Source organism: Monomorium pharaonis, chromosome 2 (genome assembly GCF_013373865.1).
Source record: "Monomorium pharaonis isolate MP-MQ-018 chromosome 2, ASM1337386v2, whole genome shotgun sequence".
NCBI lineage: Eukaryota > Metazoa > Arthropoda > Insecta > Hymenoptera > Formicidae > Monomorium > Monomorium pharaonis.
In genome coordinates, this window is record NC_050468.1 from 33,022,645 (window position 1) to 33,047,979 (window position 25,335).

Sequence of the window (25,335 nt, forward strand, 5' to 3'; positions counted from 1 at the left end):
TGTATGCAGCACGTTCCATGTAGTTCGATAAAAACGTCAATATTTTTGAACGAAAAGTGAATCGTCTAGCATATCCATTCTTCGTTGTACAGTTATAGATGAGGAGACCCGCGATCGTCGATGCTCTCGAGTATCTTTAAAAAAAAAGAATTACCCGAGAGTAATGGATGTTAAGGCTCTCACGGCTGCATGTGTAAAATTGGAAGTCACTATTGATAAAATGTAGTACAATGAAAATAGTATGTAAGGGCGTAATCTGAGGGATACACGAGGGATCAATAAGGAGAATGTGACGATCGATCACAGGATCGATTCGCGACTTGCCTTCTTCGGCGTTCTCGCGAGGACGTCGCACGAGCAGTATAATCTAGCAAATATCTAAAAAAGTTAGCGCAATTAGACACGTTTAAGAGAGTTTATTATTTCATAAGTTTAAGGCAGAACACTAGGTTCTTACAAAGCCGGAAAGCATACGTGTCTCCGAAGAAGGGTGCGCCGATTGTTGCCAAAGCGAGAATTCGGAGGCGCAATCAACATCGATTAAATTTTCAGAGAATTATAAGCGCGTGTGTTATAAACAACTGTCAAATAAAGAAGTTTAATCTTTCCATCAAATTTATTAAGAATAAAGCTTGAGTTGGAGGCTTGTGTAACAACTGCGAAAAATTGAGAAGTTTGTTCTCATCTCTTCACTCAAAAAGTGTTTAATTTTAATCTATTAAAATTTAATTCTGTATTATTTCTGTATTTTTTAAATACTTAAAAATGTTTTAGTTTTAAGCGATGTTCATGTTGAAAGCCAAAACATTTTTAACAGCTTCAACATTATAAATCTAAACTGTTTGACACTAATTATTTGACATTTTTAAGTATTTAAAAACAGAAATACATTTTAGGATCTCAAAATTAAACATTTCTTTTTTTTTTTTGAGTGTTTATTTCTTATTAAGAGTTAATTCCAAATGTTTTTAAAATTGGAATTCTGCCGATGTACACCCTTTTCTCCCGAGACACTTCATATACAAATAAAATATGTATAGCGTTTTTATGCCAAATCTCAAAAATAGATATATCTCATGTATCATATATGTGAAAGCGATGCTTATATCAATGTGTTTCAACTCATTTAAGAACATTGCATCGATACCGCGACAATAAAGTATACGAATATCCTGCTTTGCAAAATAATAAACGAATAACATCTTAAATGATGAATATCATTGAAGCGTTAATTATATCGTCGATTTCTTAACAAAGACTTTTTACAATGAAATATCAGCGAAACGCAATCGATTAAAAATTCTTGAATTCTTAGAATTTTAAATACTAAAATACTAAAGAATTATACATACTTTAGAACACATAATTTTCATATCGAATAACTTTAGATGTGAAAATAATTCAATATTTAATTCAATTATAAGTGATTAATTAAATAAAATATTTCAGTCGTCTTAAAAATTTGTAAACATTTGTAAGAAATGCGAATTGTAAGCACAAAAATGAGCTTAATGAAAAGATTATTTTACTATTTTTGTCTTCTTTATTACGCTCTAGCAATCCTGTTAAATTCCCTCAATCTGCTTTTCTATACAATTGCTATTATTTTATTAATGTTAATATCATTATTGCATAGATAAACAATCAATGTAATTTATATATTTTCATACTTGTATAGATATTTTTGTATGCTGACATGAAAGTATATCATATATCATTATAATCGTTAACGAGTTCGTCGGTGACAGCTTGTAACTATCGTTGTCATCAATTATTGTTATTATTAATGATAGCGAAAAGCGGAGAGGTCTAGTTATTTTCTCTTAGGAAGCAATTAGATGATTTTTATCTAGAGATAAAATCCTTATCTGGCACATATTCATACTTGTTACATTTATGCTGAAATAAAGAAATCTACGAATTACATTTATCTTTTCAGTTTTGCACCCGTTCTTTTCGCGCAAGTCGACATTATTTCATTTGTATTCTTCGTAAAGATATAAAAAAATAGAGTATCGAAAATGTAACGTGTAATAATAATTAAAAAATAATTATGACAATACACATAATTTATTCTTTAATATTCTTTTTTATTATTTAATATACTTCCTTGTATATATATCAGGTAAATATTTATGCATTTAAAGAAGAGGTAATTTCTGTACAAACTGTCGAAACCACATATAACTCGTGCAGGCAGACAATGAATACCAAGTGATTATGTAACTCAAATGATCGTTCTTTAAAGTTACTTTTGTCTGACCTCCAACTGGATCTTGAGGTGTACCGTATTCGGCCAATAATTCTATATACACGGGTTCTGCTTCTGCCACCTTTGCCATTGCATCTAAATCTCTGAAACATATACATTTGAATTTTTGTATAACAAAATTCATTACATTTCTTAAATTTGCTAAAAATATTGTTTTAAAATATTGTTTTAATTGTTTTGATATATGTATATAAATAAACAGGGCAGTATTAATCAATTAGATAAAAAGTTAAATGTACAATTAAAAAATTAAAAGTTAGATAATAAAATCAGAAATATAAATATTTAATATTGCCTCTATGAGCAAAGATGTTCACGTGTGTAATTAATCATTTTAAATTTACAATCATCAGCATTTCTTGATCAAACTAGCTAAGACACCTGCATGGAATTCTGGGAGATCAAGTTTAAATCCTGGCTGAAGTTATTTTTCAGGACAATTTCTTTTACGTTTTTTCTCTTGGATATAATGAAAAAAAGATTCTATAGATGCTTGTTAGCATTAAAAGATATTAAATTGCTAGTCAATTTAATATACGATACTATATATTCTGGTAAAAAAACTGTTTCAAGACTGATAGATTTATTGGTGTGCAGTATACGTTGGTGAATGTAAATTTAAAATAATTAATTATACACATGCGAGCGTCTAGTATTGACTCGTGGAGACAATATTATATACGTATATATGCGCGCGCGCGCACGCACGCACGCACGCACGCACGCACGCACACACACACACACACACACACACACACACAATATATATATATATAGACATATTTATATTTAACTTTAGTCATTATACCGAGCCGGTAGTAAACATTTCTATTAAGATATTAATAAAGTTAATTTTTAACTTAACTTAGTTAATCTTAAATAAATAAATCTTTAACTTTAATTAGTCATTTTTAAAATACCAACATTCCCTTATTAACTTCTTTCCTGAGTTAAAAATTTACCTATGTAAAAAAAGAAATACATTCCCATATAAAAATAGATATTTATGCAACTAGTGCGATAAATCGGCTAATTGCCTATACGTACTCGCTTCCAGCTCGTGTCCACCCGCATAGGCAGGCAATAGCCAATCGCATACAATAATTTTTGTTACTTGTGCATCAAAATTTTGGCCCTTGTGTGAAGTGACAAGAGAAAAGGACCATTTTTCATGCACTGGTAGCGAAAATAATATTTTTGTATTATTTCATAATCGTTTCAATTTACAATTTTCTTTACACAAATAAAATATTAAATTTACTTGATAATTTATATTGTAATTATCTTATTTTTAAGTCTAATTAAAAAAAATACATTCTAATTTTTATTGAGTTAATTTCTTGTTCATGCAAAAACTTTAATGTTTTAAGTTTTAATATAATAACTAAATTAATATTATAAATACTATAAATTATCATTAATAATTCTAAATTAGTTAAAAAATATATTTATTTACTCAACTCTGTTAATATTAAATCATGGAATAACTAAACTATGTATCATTACCTATAATGCCATACACCTTTTGCAGGACTATTATCAGGTACAAATGGAGGTCGTTTTTCTGTTGCTCTGATAATACCAATAATTTCTATGGAATCTGTAATCTTATTTCCCATTTTGAATGTTAAGCGATCGTTTCTAGAGATCCAGCCACGATTCACCAAAATAGTCAAACTAAAATCAAGAAATAATCCTAAATAAATTTTCTAATAAATGAAAAAATAAAATATTTTATAATATAAATATTTTAAGTTTTTGTTCTTTCCACAAGTTCTTTTTAAAATTAGTTTTAAAATAAAAGCGTTGTATAATTACTCCCGATCCTCCAATTTGAAAGGTGTAATCACGTAATATCCTGAACTTGCTTTACGAGAAAATATCCCACCACCTTTTTCACTGACAGCTTCGCCATTGTGAATAAGACTTCTAGGTCCTATTAAAAATTCCTTTTCATATACAAATTTGCCTTTTACCTTCATACGATGATACTCTTTATCCTTCAATTCATTTAAGCTAAAAAGAAATGTTTGATTGTAAATAAACAGTGCTTACAATTGCTTTAATGTGATAATCTTACTCATATGGCAAATCAATTGGTTCTGCTGAAGTCCGCTGCTTTAGATCTTCTATTAGATCCAATTTCCATCTCAATCTCTTAATTTGCCATGTACCAAGTGCAAAAGTGGCAATAGGTATTCCCTAAAAACATTACAATGTATGAAAATTAAATTTTTTAACCATTAGTAGAATCAAGTGGTTTCTAAAGTTGTATTGTTATAATATATATTCTATTTTTTACATTTTATACATATTACACTTATAAAATATTACAGTTCCAATATATTAACCAATACATGATAAAATAATCCTAAATATTATATTTAATTTTATTTTTCATATCTTTTGTCAGTTATCAAAATTTTGTAAAATTAAGATCAATATTTCTACATTTATTTTTATAATTATGAACATATAATTGCAACACAAATTTTATGCAAGATTTTGTCATATAATTTTATAAATGTTCTCTTAATGGAAATATGGTATGGTATAGTATGGCATACTTTATATAAACATTTTTACTACTATGGGGCACAAATTTTAGAATAACTAGTACTATAAATAATATTGTTTGTAACATTACTTGCCAATAAGCAATATCCAAACAATCCAATTGTTTCTTCCGATTTCTTATATTTATTAGTCTCGATGATCTTAGGCCTACTCAGTTTGCTTTTATATCCTCTTTGTATATTTACATCATTGAATAATGACACGTGCGTTTTTCTATTGAGAGTACATTTTGCACCTCTCAAAATTTCAAAAATTTTTGTCAGATTCATGATCAACTTTTAGTTAAACAAAAAGTAATAAATAAAATTCCACTCTTTAATTATAAACAACTGTTTCTTTCTCTTTTTCTTTTTGTCATAGCTAAATATAAAATTTTATCCTGTTGACGGTACTTTATCTCAATCTTCAACAATAACAATAACCTAACCTCCAAAATCTAGGTTAACCATAGAACTAGGCAAATAGAGCCAATTTCATCGGTTAGGGATTTCATCAATTCCAGTTGGACCAACCGACATTAATGGCCGCTTTCGCGACACCTCGGTGAAGTTAAGGTGCGTTCCCACTGAGCGCGTCACACGTCGCGTCGTCCAGCGACCTCGGTTTATCCGGTCTTTCGTGGTATGGTTTTTTCGTTTCCGGAGAATCATGGTAAGGATATAGTAATTGTAAGTTTATCAATTAACAATTTTGTGTAAAATCGTATAGATACCGATTAGATAGGGTTTTCGCGAATCTCGCTTTTCTCGCGCGATTGTATTCGTGATTTTTAGAAATACAGTTGCCTGGCGTTGCAATTTATCACACGACTTAACCTCGTCAGGTTTGTCAACCGCGTGGCTCGTTAATTCTTTGCATGTGGATTCTGCGGGGCCTCGTGTTCTTATAAAGGCACAACTCGGCTAACATCGTTATTCATGTGCTTTTTTAATTACGCGGAACTTAATGAACCAAATGAGCATTAAGCCCGTTATACAGAAAGTGCTCATTTAATATGGATTTTTAATTCAAATTTCTCGATTTCAGAAAATTTCTAAAGTATTATCGAAACAGGTTTTTTCAAATTTATTTTATCAATATTTCTAAAATGTTAATTTATTGAACTAATATGTATATATGTCAAATATGCATTGTGAAATTTCAAACGTTATGTACTAACAAATATATTACTTTAACATTTACGATGCATTCTGTTTCACTTATGAATCGTGCGTGGAACGCACTCTTAGTACATACAAACAATAAGTCATTCTTGTTCTCTACATTTCTTTGAGAGATATTAGGAGCCCTTTAATTAGTTTTATAATATTTATGTGCAATTTTTTAAATATGTAGCCTTTTACAAATAATTTCTAAAGATATTAAGCATACATAAGAGCTATTTTACAATAGTGTAAATGTAATAGTAAGTAGTTGTAAAGTAAGACATTATATCTTTTGTCCATTTTTGTCAATATAAATATTATAAATTAACTTTGATCTAAATTTTTCTTAATCTTGGAATTAAAGATAAAAGTTAATTGAGATAAAAAGTTAACTGAGATAAAAATTATTTCTACATTAGTCAAAATAGATATAAAATTGCATCTTTCAAATATGTTTACTTGTAAACATGATGAAAAATAAACCCAAACACAAATGACTTACTGCACTAAGTGTTAAAAAATTTAATATAGATTGAGACCTATTAGTAATATTCTTCTTTAAATAGCCGTTCCAGAGATTTGTGCAGTCTGGCCGTGTAGCCTACGTGGGTGATGGCCTTTATCAAGGCAAACTGGTTACTATCGTTGATATCATTGACCAGAATCGGGTAAGAACAATATACTTTGTTAAAACTTTTTTAACTTTTTTGATTAAAATACAGAGTTGTATGGTACATAGAGTTATATGGACAAAGTCAAATAATTTCTCAATAGCTGACATATTGCTATGTTCACTATAATAATTTCAATTCTATTAATATGAAAGACTTCCAGATGATCTTTATTCCATGGTATGAATGATAATCATAGTTTTCATATTGAAAGTGTTAAATATAAACAGGAAATTTATATCAAAACTTATCACAATAAGCAATAAGCATAGACCAAAGGAATTATAAAAATTTTTTACTATATTTTTTATCAAATTAGTATTTATACTACTTATAATTCCCATACTCGTATAATTCCCAAAATTTTCTTATGACTTGTGACTAATATCACACATAGTAACATTTTGACGTAAAATTTTTGAGTGGATATAAAAACTTATTACTTTAAATAAATTTGAAATAAAATGTACCATGTTTTATTATATGTTTCTAAATTTTTGTAAAAATGATGTGAAACAACAAGATGATAGGAATTGCCGTCTGATAGGTGATGTTAATTTTTTTTCTGAAGATAAAAAAGTTGTGACTTTTACAAAAAAACCTGTTAAACTTTTCAGATTTTAAAATTAATATTTATTTTAGGTTTTAGTCGATGGTCCCTCAACAGGTGTACCTCGCTGTGAGATGAGGCTCAATGATCTTCATTTGACAAAATTCCGTTTACGTTTTCCGTTTACTGGATCTACTCGGGTCGTACGTAAAGCATGGGATACGGCTAAGATCAACGAACTTTGGAAACAGACAATGTGGGCCAGAAAAGTTGAAGCTAAGAAAAAGGTATCCGAGAATTATTTATTATACTAATAACTGATATTCTGTTCTATTATTTATGTCAAGTAAATATTAGATTTATTTGATTTATAACAAATGGTGCTAATACACTTTTATATCTTAGATTCTAAGACTTAGAAAGAAAATATGTATCAAAAAATTATTTTTACATAGAGTGCTTGAATATGTGATGAACCAGTATTTTTGATAGGAAATGCCGTCTGATTTTATACTGACGATATTAACACGATTCTGATATAGTTGCGACTTCAGAAATAATATAACTTTAAATAATTTTATATTTGTTAAAAATACGTTTTCTGTTTCAGCGTACGGAACTCAGCGACTTCGATCGCTTTAAGTTGCGTAAAGCGAGACAAATAAGAAATAAATTACGGACGAATGCGTTTTACAGATTAAAAAATAAGACCAAGAAAGCTAAAGCTGGCAATGCAACGAAAAAGAGTGAGAAAAAAACTGAAAAGAAGTAACAACATTCTGAAATAAATTTAAAATCATTTCATGAAGGTCTTGTTATTTATTATCCTTTCTCACACTACAAAAAATTTATTGATTAAATTTGTTTTAAATTAAAATTTAAATGGCATCAAGGGGATGTTGGACTGCCTCTCAAACTTGATTGGGGTTGATAATGTAGAGTCATTTGTGCACATTATTAATGAGATTTCGTATATATTTCTTTTATAGATTTGGAAATTCTTTTCCAGAATTAAAGTACACATTAATATTCATCTGTGAATTGGACTTTATATGGAGAACAAAAAATATTTTTTATTGCTCCACTTATCGACTTTTTACGCATATATAAATTTTTGTTTCGCAATTTTGTCTCGATTAGGCAGTAAAATCTAATTTTCTACACTGTTCTCGTCGTCTACTAGTCTGTGAATACGAATTTCGTAAGTACAAACTGTAGATCTTTTATCTTTTTAACTGTAGATCTTTTAAACATGTTATGATGTGACAGCAAATTAACAATTTTTTACCGTTTTTGGTAGAAACTCCACTTCACAGACTGGTAGCAATGCGTATTCTTTTATTTTGGAGAATTTCCAAATCTATAAAAGAAATAAAAAGATATTGCAAAACAAAAATTACTATCTTTTTGTCGATAAAACAAAAAACTCCAGCATCCCCTTAACGTCAAAAAATTTATTATAAAGTTTTTATTAAAAAAAAACAAAAAGATTGCTCTTGTCTGTTGATATTTATTGTTACACTTTAAAAGTGATTTTTGAGTGAATATTTGACAATCAAAAATTTATTGTTAGCATCTTCAGTAACTATCAATAATAGTTAATAAAATATAAAATTGTTTTTATATATCGATTGTTAGTATTTTTATTAATCTTTAAAACTTAGGAAAATAATCTAAGAATGGCAATATCAAATTTGAACAATTTATTTAAATAAATAATTTTTTAGAAGAAAATGTAAACAGAATTATAAAAAAAATGTTCAATTATGTTTTTCTATTTTAGACATTTTATTCGGGATTTAATTTTAGAAATATCTGTGTATTGGTTAAGATGTTAGAAATACTATATTGTAATTTGATATATTTTTAAAAATTGCAACATTTTATATTAAATAAAAACCATAATTACATGCTTTTAAATAAAAAAGAGACATATAGATTAAACAAGTAGAAAATGTAACTATAAGCGGTTAATATTTATTTCTAAAACAATGTATTCTAAATTATCGCACTAAATTTATTTTATATATATCCAGATCTATGTACACTTGTTAACACGCGTTAACTTCGCGTTTCTTATCAAAATTCCTAGCGTAATAACTGAAAGTTTTTTTAAACAGCTGCTATTCTAGATCGTCATGTGGTGCGTGCAGGCATGAAATAGGACATGCAAATGCATTTCAAATCAAATTGACTTGTAAATTATGTCAATAACCGTATGTACTGTTGCATTAATAATCCTATCCGGTATACCCATTATACAAGATGATTTTTTTTCCCGAACAAATAATAGTTAAACTATTCAAACCATTATGTAATTGAGAAAACACGATTCTTACGTATTAGAGAGAAATTTGAACGTAAGCTTACCGGACATCATTGATGCACTCGACCGTGCAAATTATGCGCGTGGTGTGCATCTTACATCATAGATTTAAAAAGTCCGTACATCTCAATACTTAAGAAAGTTTTCTACTCGCGTTGATATTTTGGAGGGCTTATAGAAAAATGGGTAAATACTTTTGAAAATTATTTTTATTCTTTATTATTGTTTGAAGATTAATTTTTTATTTTTTTAAAATAATTAAAAATATGAATAATAATTTATTCATACATAAAACAATAGATTCATTAGACCTCTAGTTCATCAATGGCAATGATTCCAGATTTCTCTCAGTGGACTAAAACTAAAAACTCAAACGCCATTTTAATCAGAACATTTGTAATCATTATCGGAACCAGAATTTTTTACTTCGCCCAATAAATAAATAGTTTTAAAAAAATTTAATCTTTGTTTTATTTTTTAGAATGTTTTCAAGCTCCGAAAAAATATTTAAAAAATTAAGTTATTCTAATTTTGATAATAACCATAAATATTTAATTAAAAGCAAAAATATTTTAATCTCGAGATTCAAATAGATCTATTGTGTTAATGAATTATTCATATTTTAACAATATTTAATTTATAATTTTTTAAAATAAAAAATTAATATTTAAACAATAATAAATAAAGAAAAAATGTAATTTTTAAAAGTATTTTCTTAAAAAAATTCTTAAATCTCCTAAAAATCTGCGTAAGAAAATAAAAACCTCCTTAACGGAGACTCATTTCTTTGATTAATCATCGACTCGCATTAGTCAAAATTATTAGTTAATTATTGTATAGAAACACGTCCTATTTCGCTTAAAAATTTTTACAGACAGTAATGGTACACATGGAGAATGGATAACGACGAATTACAAATCCAGGTTTAATTTTGGTGCATATCATAACTTCCTTTTTTTTTTAGAGAAGTCTCAACTACAAAAATCCATCGCTCGTAACTCTCAGTTCTTCATTACTTTTTATATCAGAAATATTAATTACTAATTTTCCTACAGCGCATATAATAATATAAATAGCAATTTCTTTTTACAAAAGTGATGCGAATAAAATTAATTATTCTTTTTATGTATCTATGCTATGATTCTTTTCAACATTAAATTGCTTCTGTGAAAAGCAATCTTTTAGTAATAGTTTAATAATAGTATATATTATGATACAAATTTAATAAGACATTCGAAGTATTCAAGAGAGCACATCACGATAATGTAATTGTTAAAAGGATCAGATTAATTCTCTAAATTAATTTGGCCCAAGTTAAAGAAAGTGAAACTAAAATAAAACTTAACAATTAACTTAACAAATAAAGTCAATACAGCGTATTCATTGCTTTCTTTCATTTGAGAATCTTTTTTCCGTACTTTCAAATTGCATATCTCGAAAGATATTTTAATGCTTACTCCCATAGCAAAGATCACAAGTGATATCATGGCGAAGTCATGTTAACTTGAGAATGTCCGCTTTGTCACAGGGTGATATTGCCATGGTATCATTATAAAATATTACTTTAAAAATACTTCATTCTTAATTATTACAGTCTGCAACGCGGAATCCATTATATGGAATCTCAACATTAGAAACGTGGAAAGACAACAGCATCTATTATTATTAAATATTATATATACGCCGCTGAACTTTTTGCACATAGTTTTTCAATATAGTACACAATAATAATAATTGTAACAATGAAATACGTAACGGTAAAAATATCATAATACCCACATTACAATGCAAAATCAATTTTGTCCTCAAATATTTTTTGTGCTGATATCTTTTTGTAATATAGCAATCAGAATTTGTTAATTGTTAATTCTTAAATATATAAATATATCGATATATCCTGTTAAAATTATTAAATTCTGAGAAAATTGAAAATATTAAAAGAAAGATGATTTTGAAAATGTTCGAAGAAACGTCATATGTATTTGCACGCGTATTTTCCTACTATTTTCACTTTTCTTTTTGTTTATTAGAGATAAAGGTGATATTGTAGCCCTCAAAATATCGTTCTTCGTTATTAGATAAAGAATTTTAGCGATTACTTATAGAATCATTGACCGTGTTCAGCAGAAAGAGCTTTGCAACTGTTGTAAAATTCTTCAATACGATTGATTCTTGTGTGCTCTTAGTTCTTGTCGAATCTAAATGTATAAATTAATCATATATAATAAAAAAATTTTATAACAAAGCTATATAGTTGCAAAGCTGTTTTTTCTGCTAAACATAACTATTTGTTTAGTAGCCCGCAGTTATATAGTGGAACTAATATGTCAATATACAATAACCGACATTTTTTATAAGGCATTTTTATTTTTGAGCATTTTAAAACTTCAAAATATATTTTAGCGTTACGTATACTTCCTCATTTCTTTTAAACTTTTAGGTGTATTATCATCGCACGAATATATGTACACTTTTTTTTGTTATTTGACATTTTATTCGGCTGTACACATTTTGAATTATACAAAGTTAAACAATAGCATGGGATTTTGTGGGGGATACAGTCTCCTGAGCATGCTGATGTTTCAATAAGCCTAACATCTTTTTTAAAATCTTCATATCGAAATAGTTATTCGATAAGTAAATTGTAGTTTGACTGCTAATGTATAGTTTACATTACATGTATTACTGATTTTTACTACTGCAGTTATGTATGTGCATATGATCTGTATATTAAACAGATCATGTGCACGTATATATTTGCATATATTTTGCAATATTTTTTTCTTTATTCTAAATAAATATATAATTTTATAATAAGACACTATATTTCAAATCGCAAACTAAACCAATTTTTTAATTTTATTTTAGGAGGGACCATATTATAACCCCTGTTTCTCTTAAATTTATTATGCAGTGTTATATTTTTACAAATTAGATATTTTATAATTTTGATTCTAAAATTGATTGAACGAGAGAAAGAGAGAGAGAGAGAGAGAGAGAGAGAGAGAGAGAGAGAGAGAGAGAGAGAGAGAGAGAGAGAGAGAGAGAGAGAGAGAGAGAGAGAGAGAGAGAGAGAGAGAGAGAGAGAGAGAGAGAGAGAGAGAGAGAGAGAGAGAGAGAGAGATAACAAATTTCAATGTAAAATATTGATTATTAACAAAATTTTTGTACAAAATGTAAGTGAGAAGTCATAATATCACCTTCGCCTCTATTTTCGAAACTGATGCAGAGTTTGACGATGCACGTTACCTTCAGTATATACTTGTCAAATACAATTACACCGTACATTTAAGAGTCAAAAGATTTTGAAAAGTGAAACATCTTAGCGAGTTGTCGTAAAATTGACCGATAGCAAATCGGTGTCTTCTCTCGTCCGGTTCTCAGTTGTTCTTGCCGCTGTTGAGAGTGACGTCCAAAGGCTCGTCCATGCTCTGCGCGATGTCCTGCTGTTGATGGTTACTGGGTAAGTGATGGAACAAGGAATGCCTAGTGGATGACGCGGGATGGTGGCCCTTCAGGGTGAGATCCATCTCGGCCTCCTGCGGCCGCTCCCTCGTCGCCAGGATGTCGTTATGGTCCACAGGACTCGCGCAGATCCTGGGCGGCGTTCCGCATCGGCACTTGATCCTATCGGGTGATTTGTCGCAAGGTACCGAGTATCTGCGAAACGGCGCCACGTCAGACAATACAGTCGGTGATACTAATCGGAAAGTTTAGCGAATATTTTTCAATTAGATGAGTTAAATGCTGCAACTTATTTCTCGGAATAATAACGTTTATCCGCAAATAATTTTTTTTATTCCGAATAAATCTATGAATACCGAGATACAGAACGTAAAGTTTCCTATAAAATGCAAGCAAAGGGATCTAGTTTTAAAAAAGAATATACAGATAAATAAATCGTTATTTATTGAATGCTCTAGGATTGAAACCTCTCAAGCGCTAGTACATATTACGTATAATTACAATGTTATTAGAATTAATCCAATAAAAATTGTACAAAAGTATATACAAGTAAATAGAAAAAGTATAGATACAAGTTAATATAACCTATAGGATATGGTATTGCATTTTGATTAATGCCAGGTCAGCAGCAAAATTAATGGTCGAAGGTTAGCAAATAGTCATACAATTTAATTCTGAAGACCTCAAGGGAAGTGGCATACTATTCCAGAAAGCAGGCGCTGTCCAACGAAACGATCGTTTGTAACATTCGGTGCGACACTGTGGGATCGCCAGTGCTTCATTCTCGGATCTGATGACTCTCAAGGTGTCTTTTTGCTTAAAATATCCTGATAGAAAACGGTTGGTTTTTCGTTTTTCAAGATACTAAAAGTGAGGCAATTAACGAAGTACATGCGTCTAGTCTTGACCTTAAGCCAACGTAGTTTATTATAATATTGCGAGACGTGCTCGTCCCACCTCATGAGAAATATGTACCTGATACAGCCATTAAGGGCTCTATATAACACAAGGTCCTGCTCCCCAGTGGCATCGGTTAACAACATGCAGCAGTAGTCCAGAAAAGGCTGAATAAGGATCGTCACTAGCCTAATACGCGTGGATTGTGGCATAAACTGCTTGAGGAGCTTCAATTGATGGAGGGATGAGTGAACCTTAGAATCTTGCTGTGCCCATGATCATGGACGATGTCTTCTTCGGTTTAATAACCAGTTTGTTGGCGGCAGCCCAGCGGTTGACTCTCTCAATGTCAAAATTTACCCCCCCTGATACCCTCGTTCAAATACCACGACTCAACGTGCATATAAATAAGCAATTTAAGTCATCCGCGTAGTAGTTACATTTGCAATTCTTCAGCATATGCTTGAAGTCATTTAAATACAGTGTGAACAGCAGTGGGCCCAGGACAGAGCCCTGAGGAACATCTTTTCTAATTAAGATTTCCGACAAAGTTACACTAGAGACTGGATCGCGAACGGATTGACTTCTTAAGCTTAGATATGCACACATCCATCGTAAGGCTGAACATGAGAAGTTCAGATTTCTGAGGTTTTCTATGATATAAATGGTGGTCGACATTATCGAAAGCCTTGGTGAAGTAAAAAAATACTGAGATAGTGATCTTCCTATTGTCAGCCGCGCGCCTGACATCATCCATGACTCTAATTAGAACCGTCTGCGTAGAACAACCCTTCTTGTATGCAGATTGATAAGGGTCAAGCAGATCATATTCATTCAAGAAGTTATTGATTTTCTCAGTCGCAATGCGCTCAATGGTCTTTGAAATAGAGCACGAAATGGAAATAGGTCTATTATGTCCGAGTTCAGAGAGGCACTTTATTTTCGGCAGCGGACATATAAGTGCCGCCTTCCAGAGTTGAGGATAGACTCCATTAGCGAAGCTGAAATTAAAAATATGCGTCAATACTGGTAGGATGCAAGGTAGTGCACCTCATTAACATGTTCAGCGAGAGTTCATCACTAACAACCGCAACGAACTTATTTTTACGTAGGGCTTCACATATATCCCGCGGCGAAATATTTTTCCAATATAATTTGTGTTCACCGTATATTTCCACACCGAGAAACACAGCGTCATTGGACTTCGCGAAAAGATCCAGCTCAGTCGGGACAGAGAAAAATTTGTTTAATTCCTCAGCAGAGAAGAGAAGACTTTTGTACGCCATTCTCTGCCGAGTGGATATAATTTGCCCACGTTCGAAATGGCTACGCATAAATCTGACCACGTTCATATCGAAATGGCCACGTTCGAAACGGCCACGTTCGAAATGGCCATATTTGAAATGGCCACGGGAAATATTGCACGGAATTCGATTTGCCCACGTTCGAAATGGCCACGTCTGAAATGGTCATGTTCGAAACAGCCACGTTCGAAACGACCACGTTTGTAATGGCCACGTTCAAAACGGCCACGTTGGGAATGGTTACGTTCGGAACGGCCACGTTCGAAAAAGTCAATCAAAAAAAGTTGAAGATGAAGAACTTGAAGAACTTTAAATAAAAATCCTTGTCGTACGTAGTCAGAGCTTGCAGAGGTACTTGGAGAAATACGACGAGCCATTTCTAAACGTCTACAATAAGCTGGCAGAATCCTGAAGGAGGGTCGTTGGGTTCCGCATGTGTTTAGGGCGGGTTTATCAATGTTCAGCTAAGTTAAATTTGACTAATAGTTAAATACTAACTGTAAGCTATGTGTTTATCAAAGCGGAATAACTAACAGTTACGCATAAACTGTTGGTTAAAGTGTTTGTTACAAACGCCCTTAGTCTCGAAAATAAGGCTAAACATGATACTGCCATATCCTTTCTATCCAGGTTTAAAAAGAAAAACTTTTGCATAAGATAATAACTTCCCACATAGCACGGAATATTACAGTAATATTGTAGTAAAATTGCAATATATTAACAATATTACATATTACAGTAAAATATTACAGAATATTATTGACGTATTACACATTTATAAATAACATTAAAATATTAGGTTATATTGTAGCGATATTACATTTTAAATAGCAATACGTTAGAATTGATATCATTCACATTAAATTAAGTGAGGGTTTATAATAAGTGTTAGTATGTTTTAAACCGTAAGAGATTGATAAATTACACACAAAAATGAGAAAAATAATTGATTGCGATTGATTAATTTCTTACGGCTTAAAGCTTACTCCAGCTATTTTTAAACTCAACTTAATGTTAAAATGTCATTAATAAATTGTCAATTAAATCATTTTTTATTGCTACTTTTATTCGTTAATTAAACATTCTTTGCTTAAATTCTTTTAAATCAATTTTTAATAAAATCAAGTAAATTATATTTATTTATATTAATCTATAATTGAATAATTGGCGATTAAATTTGTTCAAGTCATTCTTTAATCTTCAATTAAATTTGTTTAAATTATTATTTAATTAAGCAACTTTTGATTAATTTTGTTAAATTTATTGGTCAATTAAACTATCTTGAACTGAATTTGTTCTAATCAATCTTTAATTAAATAATTTTAATTTATTTAAATTAATTGTTATTAAATGAAATTAAATTATTTTGCTGAAATTAATGATTAATTATAATGTCTCCGATTAAGTTTGTTTAAATTATTCATTAATTTAAAAGATTTTAATTAAATTTTCTTAAATCATTATTAATTAAATACAATAATTAATTGAAAAAATAATTAATTACTCGCAATCTGATCGTATATATTATTAGTTTAAAAAGATAAAAAACCGTTATAACATATCACTCACAAAAAAAATGGATTTACTATTATTATTTTTTTATTTTAAGATAAGATTGATAGAGGGACAATATTATAATTATTATTAAGAAAAGAATATTTTATTCTTAAATAAAAAAATTTTTTAATGTAGAATAAAATAATCTTTGGTACTGCTCCGAATTACGTAATGTTTAAACCTTGTTTCAGCAATTAATCATCAATTAATCATGCTTCGTAACAGCAATTTATTTGAGCAATTTTTATTCTAAACGTTAGAATATAAATTGGAATTTATGGGTTATTCTTGTCTCAAAACAATAAGTTAATCTTATTTAATTTAATAGAGGAGAATAGAAATTATAGACCTTATCTTATTGCTTTATTTTTTCATTGCATAAGTTGCAATGAGATTAAGTACGTCAAAAATATTTTTAGTCCAGTTATTAGAAATCCTTTCTGAAAGAGCAATACTTGTAGGAATTACAATCATATTAAATACTTATTTTTGAAGCTACACCTACTCTCCCACTGCCCGAGACTAAACGGTCAACCCGCTAATGGTGCACTTAGTCTTTAAAATCAGAATTTATGATTTTTAAAAAATATAATTATTCTAAATATTGTTTTTTTTATAATAATTTTACATAACAATTTAATCTATACTTTATTATTGATTAATTAAAAATTATATTAAAACAATAACATGATTTATGAATAATTAATAGAAACGTAAAATAATCAAATGTAGAATTATCATCAAAAATATTATTCCGTCACAAATTATGAAAACGATACAAGCAGTAGAATAATATTTTTTTTTAATATCGATTTTTACATAAAATTTGTAATTTGTTTTTGCAGCTTTTTTGCAAATTAAAAATTAGTTTAATTCAATTTGTAAATTTAATCAATTTTAAAATACTCAATATGCAAATTAAAAGTTTTGTTTTTATTATATTTATAAATATAGTACATTCATACTTTTTGAACATTTTTTATTTTGTGTTAAAAAATTTTAATATGATAATTTTAAAAATAAAACTGTATTTTCTTAAAAGGCATGCTGCAATTGGGACGCTTGAGCACAAATTATAAATTTAAATTGCATCTTTTTTTATTTAGTATTATTATAATTTACGCAATATCTATCTGTATAATAAAAATCAGTATCAGATAAACTATAATATAGAACATTAATAATAATCAATGTGTATACATAAATAGATCATAATAAAAATATACACATAAAAGATACATCATGAGAATCTCCAGTACATAAACTCGTTACTCAGTGATTAATAATTTTAATTAATTATATTATAATTTTGAAAAAAATATAATTTTTTATTTCAAGATTTTCAAGTTCAAGAGTTTTCAGAATAAACAGTTAAAATAATGTATTTATTATATACAGTAGTATTATCATATTTACAAACTTCTTTTAATACAATATTGCGAAAATGCGAAAACTTAAAACTTCGTAAATAAATGTAAAAATCCAATGTCTGTATATAACTTAAAATTTAAGCAATTATTCTAGTGAAAATATTTAATACATTCGTGTATTTAATATTTAACGTAATATTTAACGTATATTAATATTAGTTTTTAAATTTATTAATTTTTATACGATAAATAATTAAACAGAATAAAACATTCGATAACAATCCAATTGGTCATGACGTAATAATTCTCTACTTAATTAGATGCGTTTTAGTTTAATTTTAAACCATTTTCAACGGAAATTGAATAATAACTAAAAAATTAAAAAACCTTATCTTTAAAATTTATCTTTAAATTTCGTAGTCAATAATAAAATTTAACATTTAACAACTTAATGGGCACTATGTACGCTTGACTGACAAACCTCGTTTAATTATTTATTGTACTAATTTCTTAACATTATCAAATTAGAAGTATTCTTTTCAAAATTTGTATTAATCTTTATTATATTTTTCATAGCTCTCTTACAAATCTCTCTTTTAAATATTATTTAAAAATCTGTGAACTAAAAACACGTACGTGTAGTGCACAAAAGAAAATTTATAAAAAATGATACTACGATAAGAACTAATAGAAACCGAAAATGATAATTACATTAAGAGACACGGTAATGGCTCGCGCCAAGTGAACGCCGTGCTCTTTTACAAACGTAGTACGCTACGCGACTTTAACATTCATAATTAAAGTACTGAAAGTAATTATAATAGCTAGATATAATTTTTTGTCTTCTTATACCATTAAATCAAGTTTGACATTTATAACTAAACAGGTTTTGATAATGCAATAAAGAAATGAATGTCTGAAAGCTATTATAATTATTTTCAAACACAATTTCTCTGTTATACCGTCAAATCTGCTTGTTGTTGCAAACGTTAAGCTTGCACAGTGAGCCACAATTTTGCCGTTTTTTTTTTCCCGTGTTATAAAGAGTATATTTCACTGACAATGAGATATGAGAAAAACGCTTACCCGGGTGGCGGCGGAGGAAGGATTCTAAAATCTCTGCAGACCGACACAGGGCCACTAATCTCGGGAAGCTTGTTGTTCTCTGTTGCGTTTGGCGAGCTTGTGAGAGCTGACGAGGACGACGGTGAAGTGGAGGACGCGTCGGTGGTGGTGGTGGTCCTCTCGAGGCCGCCAGGGGGTGGTCGGCCGAGCAGCAATGGCGTGGCGCTCCCTAAACCCAAGCATCGCATTCTCCATGCGTCCTGCAGCAATTGTAACCGAGCTTGCTTTCTCCACTTTGCCCGTCTGTTTTGAAACCATACCTGCGGAGGAACCGCTGACCTGACCGATCGTTGCCGTAATTTCGCCCTCTTCTCTCCCGCGGAGCGACAAAATGGTGAACGGAGGAATATGAATTACCGCGGGTCTGAACAAACGCGATTCCGAATGTACGTATCTGTCATACTACTTACAGTTTGATTTTACAATTCGGATATTTGATTAATTCAAGTGATAATAAATAATTCAGGGGAATAATAAAAAGTCTTTTTGATGTTTTAAATATTACACTCAAAAAACAAGTGTTTAATTTTAAGAGATTAAAATGTTTCGTTTCCGCCTCCGCCTTTCAAATATTTTAAAATGTTTTAAACAACGTTCAGGTTTGACACACTAAACTTTAAAGGTGAAATCTTTCAGAGTTTCAAATCTAATCCGTTTAAAGCTATGAAACATTTTTAGTATTTGTAAAAACAAAGACAGAATTGAAACATTCTCAACATTAAACACTTTTTTAGTGCCTCTATTATATCCAAAAAAATATCAATTCTGACAAAAGCGATTATCCATTACACTTTTTTTAAAGTAACAATTATATTTAACAAGAAATATTTTTGTGATAATAATCTGATAATACATATTACAAATTTTAGAGAAACTCATTATTATATGTATTAAAAGAAGTGTAAAAAAAGAAATTATATTTGTTAAGACAATTCTAAAGCTGTTTTACCGACATTTTTTAAATAAACTAATTTTTTAATTGGATTTATAGAATTACAAAAGACTTTTATAAAATTAAAGTATGCACAAAAATCTAGAGAAAAATAATCGAGTTCATATCAAAAAATTTTTCTTTTTCGTACTTAATGACAATATTTGCTTAATATACAAATTCTACAATATATATGTACAAAATAAAGCCATTCCTTTAGGGATAACATATACGAACAATATCGTGCAATTCAAACTAAGATGGAAAACCCAGAAAAAAAGAGAGCTATTTTAAATTTTTATAATTTTAAATCCAGATACAGAATGATAAAAAGAGCAATTTAAAAAACATTTTTTTATTCTTAGTATAAAGTCCAATTTTGTAGACTAATATTAATACGTGTACATTAATTTTGGAAAAGAATTTTCAGATTTATAAAAGAAATATATACAAAATCTTGTTAATGATATACACGAATGGCTCTACATTGTCGATCCCTATGAAGGTTTAGCTTTTAATTTTATCAAAGAAAAATCAGAATAATCAAATTTTTATCTATTACCTTCACATTTTTTATTCACATATTAAATTACTAGAAATCAAAATATGTTTTAAATAAATTTAATGCTTATGATAAACTTCTGATGGATTTATATATATATATATATAAACTTACAACTTTTAAAATAATAAGTAATATTTAATTTACAATAATTTAAAAAATATACTTTTCAATGTGTAAGAAGAATTTATTATTTTTATTATTGTATAAAAAGAAAATATTATTTATATTTTACAAAAAGACTAAAAAAGCTTCTCCCAAATAATTTGCATAATTAAGATCGCATTTGATGTAGAATAAATTTTGCGTTAATTTTCAATAATAAATAATGATATTTTCAACTTTAGTTTTATAATCAATTTAAAACATCTTTTAGAAAAAAAAATTATGCCGCATCTTTACGGAAAATTACTTTTACGTTTATCGACTTATTCTCTTTGCATGGGATTCCGTGCTGCACCGCCAATTACTAAATAACTATAATCTACCCTTTTAACACACTCTGACGGGATTCGCGGGTGAGGAGATTCGAAAGCATTAATCGAATTTACTCTCGGTGAACTTCCGAGTTTCTCGCGCCCGCTCGTGTTCGCTCGTGTGCAGATTCGCCCGTCGTTTCATCAGCGTTCACCTAATCGTTTTCGCACAATAGTCCCCGCGTAATAGTCTCTATCGCAGCCAGATGTACGCGGGACCTTTGTGATACGATCGCGGATCGAATCATGCAGTTTTTGTTCGTATTTCTGATATCCTTAATGAATCGAAACATCTGCGCTGACTTGACCCGACTGAAAGCTCCGTTGCTCCGATTTCTGCACTTGAAATCGCAAGAAAATTAATTGCTCGAACAATCCCGTATCGTATTATCAGTCACTGATTGATTGGATAATCTATTTTATATGAGTTTTAAATAGTTTCTTGCAGTCATTCAGTATTTTGTGTTTAATTTAGATCTTCAATTCAGTTAAACATAATTTTTTACAACTTTTCAATTTATTAACAACAAGATTATTAGATTTTTATAAAAACAATTGATATAAAATTTTTATATATGTGATTCAAGGCATGTAATGTGATATATAACACTTTTTGTTTGCCCGTCGATGAATAATTAAAATCGGTAAGTCGTTAATTAAACCCACGGAAAATTAATTCGCGCGTATTATAGAAAATAAGATAAAAGAGTTTTGTTGAAAATTCACTCATCTCTGATTTTCTTTCGTAATTACAAATGTTAAATTGAAAGAAATTTATCGATTCAATACTCCGTGTTCTCTGTAATTTAATTCGTTTTCACATGCATTTTGTAAACGATCACATTTTGTCAATGTTTGTATGCTAATATGAAATAACAGCGTGACTAATGGAAAATTAGATCCACCATGATTGCGATCATTAACGGGTTAATCTCGGAAAGCGAATGAAAATAAATCATGCGCATTTCCTGCAAACAGTTTATTTGGACTTTAATTATTGAATGGTTTCAGGGAATGAAACAATTCGTTGGAAAGCTGTATTTCATAGATTTAAGTTTTCTTAGGCTTTTATCGGAAAGACAAACTATAGCTCAAATAATATTTTAAATAAAAAAATTGTTTTTTTATTAAATGGAAAAATAAAATATGTCTGAATTTATGGTCAGAACAACTTGAATTTTCGATTCATCGTTAATTTTACAAACTTTGATTCTTAGTTGGTGAAATATTGTTAATAAATCCATCGAAGAATTTAAATTTTTGTTAAACAAAAAATTTTCTTTTTTATTTATAATTTATATCCTATTCTACTTTGTTAAACAAAAAAATAACTATTCTACCCATTTCAAAGATTTTTAAGTTCTACTAGTCAAATTTCTCAATTAATTTCATCGATATCCAGTTACATAAAATTAATTTTTACTTAAATAAGGCTAACTAATCAAAATATTAAATTGTTTAACTGTAATAAAACCGGTTAAAATTTTTTCCACAGTAGAATTAGGAACAATCCAAATAATTGGATTACTTAATCGTGAGCCATAAAGTAGATTATAATCATATTTTGAAAAAACGATTTTTTCTAGAGTAATTTACATTAAGTTATTAGCTTCTTTGATAGCGCGTCTTATTTATCAATTTAGACAATTGAGTGAAATTCGACAATGTAATTAACACGATATTAAGAAGAGTGTAATTATTAGCAAAAAATTTTTGAAAAACAAAAAATTATTTAAAGAAATGAATAAAATAAAAAATAAATTGAGATCGCAAAGAAAATTCACCTGAACACGTGCTTCCGAGAGTGATATCCGAAGTGCGACTTCCTCTCGGAGAAAAACGTCGGGATAATGCGTTTTCTGGAAAAGAGATTCCAATTCCTGAAGCTGTTGCGGCGTGAACGTGGTCCGATTGCGTCTCTGCTTGAAAAAGTTTCAAGGATCTGACTGTTACATATGTCATGAATACTGAGACCTCTTGCGTGGTGAATAAAATTATTTTGCAGCTTTTATTTATAAAGCCAATTTTTATGCTGCTGTAAAAAGCAACGTACGATATTATACTTTTATTCTATGTAGTGACAGTATTATTAGCGCGATTATAAATATTTATATAAGATTTGTTTATAATATTTGTATAATTATAAATATATTTACAAGAAAAAAAATTTTTGTTAACTCTCTTAAATCCAGCACTTCATAAAAATCACGTGTAGTCGGGGGAGGGGGGGGGATGTATAACACCCCCGCGTGTTTTTGCAGTTACTACGCGTAAACTATGACGTATTAAGCCTGGTCTACAATACATGGAGTAAGTGTGGAATAAAGCGTAAGAGTAGGAGTAATAACGTAAAATGCTTACAACAGTTTTGTCTAGAAAACTGCTACTATCTACAATAAAATAAGCGTAGAAATACGGTAAAAAGTAGCAATGTCAAAAATAAGAAGCAAACTGCTCTAATTGGCTGAGCGTAAAGGTCATCACACAATGCCAGGAAACAGGCAATAGGAATAGGAAATAAAGAAAGAGAGAAAGAGAGAAGAAGATCCTTTCTCTCTTTCTCTCTTTCATTATTTCTGTTTCTATTGCCTGTTGCCTGGCATTGTGTTTAGGCCCTAACAGTGTAAGAGTAAAAGTTAGAGTAAGAGTAAGAAATAAAATTAATTTATTTCGCCTACGCCGTTACGCCAGCTCTCTTACGCCGGAAGTGACGTTCTTACGCCTGCTTAAACCTTATACTCTTATACCTTACTCCATGCTTACTCCATGTATTGTAGACCACACTTTAGAAGTCGAAAAAATTTATAAGTATATTTTTAACCTTTCAAAGATAATCCAATAGCTTTCAAAAAAGAATTTTAATTTAACAGATGGCGCGACAAGATTCATTTTCATTTCATGACTTATTCTAAATTGAGCCCAAACTTTCGTTGAAGTGTCGTACACCCCTAGCTGCCTTTGAGGGTTAAATTAAACACATTTCACATATTCTAAACGGTCCGTCCAAATTTTTGTGTTATTTACCCCAAAACAAATATGTTAAAAAGTAACACAAATATTATGTAAAAAACATTTTGCTATAATTTAAAAATAAATTTATTTATATAACATTTTGCTACAATTTAATAATAAATTTGGAAGAATATTTCTTCAGTAAAATTAACATTTCCAATAAGTTAACACACATACTTATTTTAATTATCTTAATATTTATGTTTCAAAACTATATTATTTTTCTATTATACGTTCATATATTTGTATAAATTGTATTATTTTAACCCTAATAAATATTATATATTTGTAAATATATTATATATATTGTATAATATTATTAGTATATCTGTTGTCATATATTTAATTTTATGAAATTTTATTTAATCTGTGCTTACGCATTTTGTTTTTTATCCTCATTTGGCACGTATTTATCTATTTTTTACGTCAAGAGATACTCCGAAAGTCAAATTAGTCGAACACATATAAATATTCGGGAAGAACTGGCAACCCAAGAAATATTGAACGCGATTAAGGATGAATGCGGGTGACGATTGACTCTAACAATAAATTTTAAAAATATGAAATAAAGAGAAACGTACACTGACCTGACGACGACGGCCAAACATGTATTCGGTGAGCAGATCGGCCTGGGGCCCGAGGGGCGACAGGTACGGACCCGCCATGGCGAGCGGCCGCGCGCGCTCGATCCCGCGGCGCCTTCTCGACCGCTTCCGCGGGGTTGATCGCTCGCGGGGATGAAGAGAACGATCCTCCTCGATGATCCTCGGGGATCCTTGGGATCCTCACTGTTGCGGGAAAACGAGCCGCTCGCTCGGCGCGAACATGGCGAGAGCACTGCGAGGTGAGTCGTTCACTACGTGCCGCAAGGGGGTGAGAGCGTAACGAGGGGGGTAGTTGCGACTCGGTTTGCAACCCTCGAGCTCGCGCATCAAGAACGGCCGTGCTATTGGCCGCGCAGCACCGAGGGGCGGTTCCACCGTGTTAAGAATCGCGCACACCCCTCCGCGTAGACGTGCAGCTACGTTGAAAATCCACTAAATCGCGGTCTGCACCCTTCTCCTTCTCCACCTCATCCTCCCCGTCATCCTTTTC

The 25,335-nt window shown here is 30.0% G+C and overlaps 3 protein-coding genes and 1 non-coding gene across 7 annotated transcripts; 2 read left to right on the plus strand and 2 right to left on the minus strand.

Annotated features, from left to right (window-relative positions):
* Nucleotides 1-597: 597 nt before the first annotated feature.
* On the minus strand, nucleotides 598-5,266 carry LOC105838475 (surfeit locus protein 1). The gene is made up of 5 exons (XM_012684055.3): nucleotides 4,924-5,266; nucleotides 4,353-4,474; nucleotides 4,091-4,288; nucleotides 3,779-3,949; nucleotides 598-2,355 (listed from the first exon to the last, which is right to left on the minus strand). Exons 1-5 carry the CDS (start codon nucleotides 5,116-5,118, stop codon nucleotides 2,142-2,144), a joined length of 900 nt encoding a protein of 299 aa, XP_012539509.1. The 5' UTR covers nucleotides 5,119-5,266; the 3' UTR covers nucleotides 598-2,141.
* Nucleotides 5,267-5,399: 133 nt separating this feature from the next.
* LOC105838476 (60S ribosomal protein L14) lies at nucleotides 5,400-8,023 on the plus strand. 2 transcript variants are annotated; one of them, XM_012684056.3, is made up of 4 exons: nucleotides 5,400-5,500; nucleotides 6,561-6,662; nucleotides 7,308-7,502; nucleotides 7,826-8,023. In XM_012684056.3, exons 1-4 carry the CDS (start codon nucleotides 5,498-5,500, stop codon nucleotides 7,985-7,987), a joined length of 462 nt encoding a protein of 153 aa, XP_012539510.1. In that variant the 5' UTR covers nucleotides 5,400-5,497; the 3' UTR covers nucleotides 7,988-8,023. The 2 variants fall into 2 exon arrangements, with proteins under 2 accessions (XP_012539510.1, XP_028046900.1); XM_028191099.1 differs by having other exon boundaries at nucleotides 5,458-5,517.
* Nucleotides 7,680-7,754, plus strand: LOC114254551. The gene has a single exon (XR_003625900.1). It is a non-coding gene; the product is annotated as a small nucleolar RNA SNORD49 (small nucleolar RNA).
* A 4,649-nt stretch (nucleotides 8,024-12,672) lies between the features above and the next one.
* Nucleotides 12,673-25,170, minus strand: LOC105838472 (retinal homeobox protein Rx1). Of its 3 annotated transcripts, none has more exons than XM_036283135.1 (4): nucleotides 24,822-25,170; nucleotides 23,013-23,147; nucleotides 19,221-19,459; nucleotides 12,673-13,201 (listed from the first exon to the last, which is right to left on the minus strand). In XM_036283135.1, exons 1-4 carry the CDS (start codon nucleotides 24,903-24,905, stop codon nucleotides 12,922-12,924), a joined length of 738 nt encoding a protein of 245 aa, XP_036139028.1. In that variant the 5' UTR covers nucleotides 24,906-25,170; the 3' UTR covers nucleotides 12,673-12,921. The 3 variants fall into 3 exon arrangements, with proteins under 3 accessions (XP_036139028.1, XP_036139026.1, XP_012539507.1); XM_036283133.1 differs by having other exon boundaries at nucleotides 19,221-19,519; nucleotides 24,822-25,132; XM_012684053.3 differs by having other exon boundaries at nucleotides 19,221-19,519; nucleotides 24,828-25,117.
* Between the last annotated feature and the right edge of the window lie 165 nt (nucleotides 25,171-25,335).

Coding starts and splice junctions, on each gene's coding strand:
- LOC105838475 (XM_012684055.3), bottom strand. CDS start 5,118: ATGAATCTGACAAAAATTTTTGAAATTTTGAGAGGTGCAAAATGTACT. Junction 4,475..4,923: donor TGTTTGGATATTGCTTATTG/GCAAGTAATGTT, acceptor TAATGTTTTTAG/GGAATACCTATTGCCACTTT. Junction 2,356..3,778: donor AAAGGTGTATGGCATTATAG/GTAATGATACAT, acceptor TATATGTTTCAG/AGATTTAGATGCAATGGCAA.
- LOC105838476 (XM_028191099.1), top strand. CDS start 5,473: ATGGTTTTTTCGTTTCCGGAGAATCATGGTAAGGATATAGTAATT. Junction 5,518..6,560: donor ATGGTAAGGATATAGTAATT/GTAAGTTTATCA, acceptor TTCTTTAAATAG/CCGTTCCAGAGATTTGTGCA. Junction 6,663..7,307: donor ATATCATTGACCAGAATCGG/GTAAGAACAATA, acceptor TATTTATTTTAG/GTTTTAGTCGATGGTCCCTC.
- LOC105838472 (XM_036283133.1), bottom strand. CDS start 24,905: ATGGCGGGTCCGTACCTGTCGCCCCTCGGGCCCCAGGCCGATCTGCTC. Junction 23,148..24,821: donor GCCGTCGTCGTCAGGTCAGT/GTACGTTTCTCT, acceptor TTTTTCAAGCAG/AGACGCAATCGGACCACGTT. Junction 19,520..23,012: donor TCTCGGAAGCACGTGTTCAG/GTGAATTTTCTT, acceptor GTTCCTCCGCAG/GTATGGTTTCAAAACAGACG.